The 10,782-nt window shown below is 32.1% G+C and overlaps 1 protein-coding gene across 2 annotated transcripts in view; it reads right to left on the bottom strand.

The window, feature by feature from the left end:
• Positions 1 to 813: 813 nt before the first annotated feature.
• Positions 814 to 10,782, bottom strand: part of LOC149801080 (uncharacterized) — a 157,392-nt gene continuing 147,423 nt past the window's right edge. For both annotated transcript variants that reach the window (XM_089955114.1, XM_089955115.1), the window contains one exon: positions 814 to 8,650. In XM_089955114.1, coding sequence (XP_089811240.1) covers positions 8,566 to 8,650 — 85 coding nt within the window. In that variant the 3' untranslated portion in view covers positions 814 to 8,565. The remainder of the gene's footprint in view (positions 8,651 to 10,782) is intronic.

Genomic DNA, 10,782 nt, shown 5'->3' with positions numbered 1-10,782 from the left:
TATGTATGTATGTATGTGTGTGTATATGTATCTACTTATGTATGCATGTATATATGTATGTATGTGTATGTATGTATATATGTATGTGTGTATATGTATGTATGTGTGCATATATGCATGTACATGTGTGTATGTATGTATGTGTATATATGTATGTATGTGTGTGTATATATGTATCTATGTATGCACAGATGCATGTATATATGTATGCATGCATGCATGTATCTATGTATGTATGTGTGTGTGCATGCATGCATGTATCTATGTATGCATGTGTGTGTATGTATGTATGCATGCATGCATGTATGTATGTATCTATTTATCTATGTATGTATGTATATATGTGTGTATGCAAACATGTATCATGCAGACATGGTCAGCTGCATGTCATCACCAAGAAAATAATGTAAAAACAAACCTAGAAAAATATTGTTTATTGTTCCTGTATTTCTGTGAAGTTTGTAAACATCTTAGAAATTTCTATGTTCTTCAAATAAACATCTCAGCTGATAACCTTTACCTTGGATATGATCCACAAAACATTGTAGTTGCTTTATAATTGAATGCATGCATTTTAGTCTCAAAATGTTTGGTGTATACCACATGTCTAAGACTTTAACAGTCAGCATTAGTATTTTGAACACAAACACTTCCCATCGCTAGAGTTCAGTTGTTTAGTAAGTATTCATAACGTGTATGTTTAGTTCAAAACAAATAAAAGTTATATGTGTGAAAATCTATAGTAAATTTGCAACTGTGTGTGATACCTATGTCCAGCATATCTCTTAATGTACACATTAAAAAAGCAATGAAGATGATATAAGTTTGCTTTTATTTCAGCACATTCAGTTCAATAAAGTTATACCCTGAATTTCATTGTGTGTGAAAGTAAGATGAACACAGTACCTAAACAAGTCTTTTGCAATGATGTTGATATATTTGAAATTATGAACAGCAAGGTAAGTATTGCACAAGTTATAAAACTTAAAAAGGCCCAAATATTGCTGCAATATTACCGGATACGCATGATGTCATGATTTTAAGGCAACAAAATGTGTCTCATAAACTGGGATGTCCCTGCCAATATTGGTTCAAGGTGCAAGGGTAAACTCTGAAGTACTTTTACTTCACTGGCATGCCCTGCTCTAATTTAAAGATAGGATTCAAGGAGTTGTAATATTAATGCAGATTAAAACTGCATGCTCTGATTTTGATGAAACTGAAGTTTGCTTGGGCATTTTTAACATCAAGACCATAACAAATTTGGTCCATGAAGACTTGTAAAGAGAACCATGATTAATGGAATGTAAATATAGATAACACTATATACCCACTCTGAGGTATATGGCAAGGGCATAGAAATATATCATAGAAATATATCATAGATATATCATAGAAATATATCATAGATATATCATAGAAATATATCATAGATATATCACAGAAATATATCATAGATATATCATAGAAATATATCATAGATATATCATAGAAATATATCATAGAAATATATCATAGATATATCATAGAAATATATCATAGATATATCATAGAAATATATCATAGAAATAATAATTACTAGATAACAGTGTGTAGGTTTATTCCCCTCAAAATGAATGTTTTCTCTGGAATTCTTTGGACAGTTTAATGCCATAAGGGTAAATTTAATTTATACTAAAGTGATTACAGATAATACAAAAATTCTTTTTAAGCCCAAGACTGATAAATTTGCTTCAAAGTTCTTGCAATCTTGAGAAAAACTGTTTGTAAATGATTTTAAAAACCCAAATTTATAAAAATTTAAAAAATGTCTCCAGATTTACATGTATTTTAAACAGTGAAAGAGATAAAAAAAAAAAAACAGCAACAAGACATATGGATAAATGAGACAAGCAAACTGACTTAGATATTATAGAAGGTGCAGAAATTATTTGATTTATACCAATATACTTGCAAAACCTATTGTACATGCATAAAAAATCTTCAAATTACATTAAAGAAAAAAATTAATAAAACTGCAAAATAACTAAAAAAGTGTATCACAGGTAGATTAATTATGTCACAAAATGTCCAATATCACCAAAACACCTTCAAAATTTGAGAGAATATAATAACATCTTTATTAAAGAATAATCAACTTTTAAAACAAAAACCAGAAAATTATATGAAAGTTATTTTTCAATTTCTGTATCACCAAAAATAACAATATAACTCTTAAAACTTCTGATAGACAATTTTTTCAGTTCGAGTATTTGGTAGTTTCACGCTGTCTGAAATTGCAGACATGAAAATTCTTAACACAGAACATGGCAAGTAATTTGAAAAATGCAGAGTATTAAAAGTTATCTGAGTACAGCACTCGGTGACTAAATGGCATTTCATTACAACATGGCTCCTGTTTTAAGGCAAGTATAGCCATGTATACCCTTTTATTACTCATTACTTGAATTACATCTATCATTTACTTCATTATATATGGCTGTCCCACAATAAGGCTGTCCCACTATAAGACAGTCTTACTGTAAGGCAGGATACCCCTTGGCATTCATGGACAGTGTTATAATGAGGAAGAAGTATATTATCATCATTCCCAATAAGATACAATCACCAAACGTTTTCTATGGACTGTTTTGTATACTAATCTTACTCAAGATGACATCTGTAACTTCTTGTCACATCTTAACAGTGTATATATATATATATATATATATATATTCAAAGGGATAAAAAGAAGGTACTTTTAATTATTTTCCTTTCTTTATATGCTTTTGTTCTTATGAATTGCCAAAAGAACACAAATTAGTTTTGAAATTACAATCAAGTTTGAATGATCAAATAAAATTCATTCATCAAAGCAACTCAGGAAACACTGAAGAAAAATTTGGCAAGTTTACTTAAAGTTGCAGTATAATTTAGTTTAAAATTATTTATTTAAAGTCTAATTTATATTTACTCTAAAACTGTATTTTTAGCATGAAATGTATGAAGAGTGATTTATCCAAGATAAATTTGAGAAGATATAAATGTAAACTATATACATTGAACATGTGCAATTTAAAAAACATTAAATATCAATTCTAAAAATCTGTATCTAAATTATAAATAAATACATGTAAATATTTTACTACATATTCATGTGTTCATTGAATGTTCGTGTTACCCACACAAATACATAACAGACAATAATTAAGACCAATGAATATATATTTGGCTTTTCTATATTTGTAACTTTTTCAATACATAAAAAGCTATATTGCATAAATTGCACTACAAGAGCATAGTTTGCTAAAAACCAACATTTTATCTTCAAAGAGGAACAAAATAGCATACAAAGGCAGTAGAATTTACCATTTACTACAAAAATCATCATCTTTTTGTCAATTCTAATTTAGTTTAAACTCATTACCTATTGTGGATTCCAGTTTACTATAAAATAATCAACTTTTTGAAGACTCTAGTATACTGTAAAATCATCATTTTTGTGGATTTTATGTTTTCAAAAGTACACAGGTCTCCCTCTTGCTTGACCTCCACACTCATATCACCACTGACCAATCACTGTTTGTGGCCAGGATCCCTTGGTACCAATGAATTAAAAAGTTACAACATTCCAATATAGTACCTAACTTTGGTCCATACAAAGGGTAAATAATCAAATTATCCATACTGCTATCAGTCCTTTATATGTCAGATTTTGTCACTTGGACAATTACTGGCTATTATTACCACAATAATCATAAAGATGACCAAACCATTAACAGCTGAGATCCACAGTATTGTTCAGCTCAAATCAGTGTTAACGTCTGACCATATAGGAAGAATGGTATGTTAGCCATCATGGTTCTCTGTTAGATCATGAGACATATTTGAATGGGTACCAGACTATAACCAGTCATGTGACAAGCTTACTTCCCTTTGTAAACATAGCATTTCATGAAATAGTTACCAATTAGACTGACAATATGGTATAGTTTCCAGTGTTGGAATAAGTTGTTGCAAAAAAATGGAATTCAGCTAAATGAAAAAGATGGTTAGTCCCATGATTCGCTGCTGAAAATCTGAAGTGAAAAAGATGCAAATAAACATTGTCCATTGTACATCTTGCAGCAGTGGGGAAAAAAGAAAATGATAGTTACACCCTGATATTACTGGCAAAGTTTTCGAATGGTTTTGCACTATGATAGATGATTATTTATAATTATTTTAAATAACATTAATATACATATTTTACTGAATATATTCCATAACATGTATACATAATTTGACAATGGAAATAATTAACATCTAATACTTAGATATGCCATTCTTAATTTATTTGTAAATATTACTCATATCTGTGTAATCTCCAATTTATTTAACAAAGTAAAAACAAATTGCACTGAGGTTAAGTCTAAAACTAGGTTTATTCAAGGGTGTGGACAGATGGATGGATGGTCTATTCAGGGGTGTGGACAGATGGATGGATGGTCTATTCAAGGGTGTGGACAGATGGATGGATGGTCTATTCAAGGGTGTGGACAGATGGATGGATGGTCTATTCAAGGGTGTGGACAGATGGATGGATGGTCTATTCAGGGGTGTGGACAGATGGATGGTCTATTCAAGGGTGTGGACAGATGGATGGATGGTCTATTCAAGGGTGTGGACAGATGGATGGATGGTCTATTCAAGGGTGTGGACAGATGGATGGATGGTCTATTCAAGGGTGTGGACAGATGGATGGATGGTCTTGCTCATGGATGCCAAAGCAGGCTGCATGTCAAGTTCCATGGCAAGCTCAGTAAAAATATATATAATAATATATAATGAAAAAAAGCAATATATAATGGAGAAAAAAAAATCTTTTTCCTGAAGTCTATAATGGATATAACTGATATTTGCTGGAAGTGATAGTTAAATTTGTAACTACTTGCCATTATGATTTTTAATATTTAATGGTCAAATTTATTCTTACATAAAAAGTAACTGTATACTGTGTTTGTATGAAAATATGTCCAAGGGAGAGAGCTTGGAAGTGGAGGGGGGTTAGTGTATATACTTGGTTTTTCATTCCTTCTGATTTTACATCCTCCCCTGTCCTGCTTTTCAAGATTGTCTCTCATTAAACTCAAAATATTCTAATTCGTGATCTTGCTTTCAAGAGCTAACACCCCACTTGATGTTTCTGCGTTTTTAATCCACCAACCCCATTCCCTGTCCCCCAAAATGCAACATATTTGTAAGCCGTAAAGTGCTTAATTAAGTTGATGGTGTCTTAAGACCCAACTATGAGGATTCAAAAAGTTTATTCATGTCATCAATACTGATCAGTTTTGGGTTATATCTTAAACTTTTAGTTATGAGCTCTACCAAATTATGACATCATGTGTGTGTTTGTGTGTGTGTGTTTGTGTGTGTGTGTGTGTGCGTCAAAATGTTTTACATGGTGTGTTATCGAAGTTAGAGAGACCTAAAGATGCTTTGTGAGTGAATTTCTTTTGTTATATCACTGTTGTTATTTTGATTTTAAAACAACTCTGTTAGGCACAGCAGAAAACAATGCTTTCTGCCCATGAAAAGTCATTCCTAGCATATGGACAACATGACTGAGACAATATGACTGAGACAACCAGGCTGAGATAAAAAAGTAAGGTTAACAAATCAGCTAGATTTCTCTGTCACATGGGTGAGAAAAACAATTATCTGGACAAGACAAGGTCTCCTGATATGTCTGTATAACTGATGTTTTATTGAATTACAAAAGAAATCAATGTTTTACTATTAAATGTTAAAAGAAATCTGAGAGAAAAGGGATTTAAAGGTGAAATGACATTACCATTTTGTGGATACATTCATGTTATGTTACCATTTTGTGGATACATTCATGTTATGTTACCATTCTGTGGATACATTCATGTTATGTTACCATTTTGTGGATACATTCATGTTATGTTACCATTTTGTGGATACATTCATGTTATGTTACCATTTGTGGATACATTCATGTTATGTTACCATTTTGTGGATACATTCATGTTATGTTACCATTTTGTGGATACATTCATGTTATGTTACCATTTGTGGATACATTCATGTTATGTTACCATTTTGTGGATACATTCATGTTATGTTACCATTTTGTGGATACATTCATGTTATGTTATCATTTTGTGGATACATTCATGTTATGTTATCATTTTGTGGATACATTCATGTTATGTTACCATTTTGTGGATACATTCATGTTATGTTATCATTTTGTGGATACATTCATGTTATGGCCATTATATGACCATCTAATTTCGATTACAGGTTTAAAGGGGAAATTACTCTGAACAAGTAATTTCATTTAAAAATGAAAAATCTAACTTCCTTCCCTTTGCTGTGACATTATTATAACAGGAATCTTTTCAGGTTGAGGTAGCTTACATAGTGTTCATAACAGATGCAATCTAACAGAGAATAATTATTTTTTCCTTAGTTGTTGATAAAAATGCATTGGATAGAAAACAAATGGATTAATCTCATAGGTCAACAGTGCACTATTATAATATTAAGAATATCACAAATGAAAGCCATCAGACATCACTTTATATTTATGTACCAGTCATACATATATTTTCTGAGGATGTGTATCTTGTCATAGGTGATAATTATCTTTTTTTCTCAGCCTTTGCCATACAATTTTCCTAAACATGCCCTCCCTTGTATACAGTCTATTCCTCATGTCTATTTTTAAAATGTCAACACTATAACATTGGTCACAAAAGTACTCTGAGATATTGCAAGTACTTCTATTAAAATTTACTCTCCATATTACTGAAAATGGTCAAAATAAACATATGAAAGCTCATTTCTGACAACAGTCATTTAAATTTTTACAAAAAGTTCACAATAAACATTCAAGATTTTAAGAAAAAACTGGAAAGCATCTAGTTCATAGGACCCGAGGTTTAGTATTATTATTGAACTACATGAAGTACATTTACACTCCACTGAAAAATCGCACTAAATGGAAAATTTATTCAATAAATCTGACTGCTATTACTCAAATACCAATAATGTATCAGTTTAAAGGATTAGTAATGAACTTTGATATATAATGCAACTACTATTTGCACTAGTGTACCGTATATACAATTTATATAGTATGATGTAACATGCACTACTATTTGCACTAGTGTACCGTATATACAATTTATATAGTATGAAGTAACATGCACTACTATTTGCACTAGTATACTATATATACAATTTATATAGTACGATGTAACATGCACTACTATTTGCACTAGTGTACTGTATATACAATTTATATAGTATGAAGCAACATGCACTATGATTTGCGCTAGTGTACTACATATACAATTTATAATGTATCAAAGAGCATGCACTTCAATGGATTCCTGTGCTGTAAGACTCTAGAAAGTATTACATGTATTAAAAGACAACCCTTTCTGCCAAATTAATCATTGGTCTCTCAAGAAGGCAGTCACCCATGACAGGTCATAATACTATCTAATCAATAAATCCAGGCACTGAGAACATGGTTTCTCAAGACAAGTGGTCTCTCAAGGCAGTAATATTTCATGAGAGGATGTACTGTAGTGACTATGGTGCTCTGAAATATTTATCCTTCTTTTGTTAATAAATTAATTATTTGACATTTTTTACCCATAATTTGTTTCCTTGATGAAATGATTGGTAAAATTCATATTAAAATAAAAATTTCACAAAGTAACACAGCTTGTCAGTTCATCTTTGACCTAATTCTACTGGATGATTTGTGCAGAAGTTTAATCTTTGACCACAGGTTAACTGTAAATCAAACAATACTACTGACCTAGTATTACTTGAATATTTCAGAGCCACAATGGCTCAATGGTTAGCACAGACTTGTACCAATAGGGTGCGAGTTCAAATCTGGTACAATCAAATCAGCCTTGGTTGGTTACTGTGGTGTCTCCTTGGGCATGACATTTTACTCCCATTGCCTAAGTACTGAATAGCCTACCAGTGTTGCTGTGCTGTAAAACACCAAAATGAGACTAAGACTATAATAATTATCCTGGCTCTGTGAATCCAGTAAAACAGTTACAATGATTCCACGACTGCAATTAACAAGACTTATAACGTGTACACTTATGAAAATATCTTTGCGTAGAAATAAAGAGGTTTCACTAAAAAATAACTACTGTATGAACTTGATAATTTGCTGCTAAGACTGAAAATATTGTCAGTATTTATTAGCAATGGTAAGTGACACACTTTCATGCTCTGTTTTTCTTTTTGAGTCTCCCATACATTGCATGAGAATGTTGATACCATATTCTTTTATCTGTGACTGAAGTGCTGCAGGCAATACAGACCAAGATCTGCCTTAATATAATGGACTGATGCATTAAGGTTTACACTAGTAATTCTAATTGAGATTTCAATCAAAAAGCATTACCCCTGATCTGCCAACACATTATATAATTGCAGACCTTAGTTTATGTTATTTGTAGCTGAGTTCATGTTAAATATAAATAATAAGATCCATCAATTAAGAGTGCTGGAATGAAGAAAAGTCTTGGATGTGCTGACTTAGGATGGTTTCTGTGCAGCTGAATCAGGTTTGGGTGTTTTAGCTCTCGGCATTCTTTTTTTCTTTTGTTTTCCACCAATGGGTCTACAAAACAATAAGCAAAGATAAATATTATAATCCTGTACAATGTGCATAACTACAAACCCATTACCATATATACTCACATGCAAGTCAGGCCCAACTGGAAACTGTACAGACCCAGATCTGCCACTGCATAATGTACCAGCAGACCTGGGTCTATGCAGTTGGCTTGGACTAATCAGGATAACAAAACACTGAGATCCTGATCTGCTGGTGCATTATGTGATGACATATCGGAGTCTATTTTGTTTGTAGCTAGACTCGGACATATTTGCAAATGTATACATACAGTGTATCGATCATAACACGGATTTAACAGACCAATACGAATATTAAAATTTATTCACCAGATTCATGATACCAAGGATACATCTTCAATAATTATAATAAATGCTAAACATTGAGGTTATATTTATGTCCCAAATGCCTGCAGTGGGGCCGGATCTTAAACTGGTTCTGTCAATCCGTCCTTCTATACATCCATCTGTCCCTATGCTTATGTAGATAACCTGATTAGATTTTCAGTCCATTAACTTTTCTATGTTTTGAGACATATTTTCTAATTTTCTGGACTTTGCCAAAACCTCTGTAGTGCAATGAAGCAAAAAATAGTTCTGCAAATGGAACATGACACATCTGCCGCCTGACCTTTTCCGTACTAATGACCTTTGCCTCTGAGTTAGACTAATTTATAATAAGATGTGGACCTCAGTCAAGTTTCATAAAAATAAATGCAGGGGTTAAACAGCCTGAATAAGGAAACAGTCAACTGCCTTACATTATTTATTGTTGTGACTTTGACCTTGAGAAAGGTGGTATGGCTGATAATATGTGAGCTACTTTAAAGTCAAGACAGTATTGCCTAATGTTTCATTGAAATATCTACAGTAGTTCAGAAAGATACAACTCACTGAATTACATTTTCCCTTGCCACAAACTTGACTTCACTGAAAAGGGTGTAGCTACTGAATGTAACACATAAAATCATGATATATTCCTAGGCAATGTTTTAGGTACAAATCTTCGGTGGTTCAAAATGTTATTCTCTAGACAAGGCTACAGGTAACAGAATTACATTTTCCTTTGAAATGACATTGACCTTGAAGCAGAAGGGTGATGGCTATTGTATGCAACACACCAACTAGTCATGGTACATATTCGGGCAAAGTTTCATTAAAATATTTTTAGTGGTTCAACATTTATGGTCAGGACAATGTTACTAGTCATAGAATTACATCAAGGCAGGTAGAGCAACAAACCATTATTCACAATGTACATTTGGGCAAGGTTTCATTAACTAGCCTCAGCTGTTCATGTATTATACTCAAGACAAAGATACAAGTTACAGAAATACATTTTCTCTTACCTTGACCTTCAGGCAGGTGGAGTGATTATGCTATGTGATAGTCTCTACTCAGGTTTATGTAATTTACACCTGCATAATGCCAGAGAAGGCATGTTAAAAAAACAAAATGCCAGGGTACTCAGATTACTCAGAGAGTTCATATGAAAATGATACAAAAATCTAAATTGCAAATATGGGTGACTACTCCAAATTAAAAGTGCCTTCCCCAGGTCCCAAGCATACATTACTGGAACCACCATCATTGAATATCATAAGGCAAAGTTCATGAAAATATCTTGAATTGTTACTAAGTAAACAGCCAGACAATCAAAGGTTAATGGACAAATGGATGTACAAATGGACTACCAATACCAGAACATATTACACCTTACATTAGATTGGCATATAAAAATCATTCAAAATTGAGAAATTAAATTTGATAGACATATTTTTATTCATATGTTGATAACCGTATATTTTTAGGCCTTTACATCTTTTTAATTCTTTCACACACCTGATCAATTTTTTGACCTCATTGTTTTTTATACAAAAACCATCTCAAAATAATGAAGCAAAAATCATATTACATCTGTCGATGACCTCATTAGATTTTCATGCCATTATTCTAATTTTAAAACATTTTCAAATTTGTTTCTGGACATGGACTTTTTGGACTGCTGTTGGGACATGTGCTGGTTTGTTTTACAAACAGAAATCAAGTTTCGATGGCATTCATAAATAAAATAAGACTAACCATTTCACTTTAGTTTCAGACTGAGTGCAGCAGTGG

This window comes from Sinohyriopsis cumingii, chromosome 4 (assembly GCF_028554795.1).
Source record: "Sinohyriopsis cumingii isolate HCF-2022 chromosome 4, ASM2855479v2, whole genome shotgun sequence".
Classification (NCBI taxonomy): Eukaryota; Metazoa; Mollusca; class Bivalvia; order Unionida; family Unionidae; genus Sinohyriopsis; species Sinohyriopsis cumingii.
The sequence above is the reverse complement of the archived record's forward strand: the minus strand, read 5'-3'. Positions and strand labels throughout refer to the sequence as shown.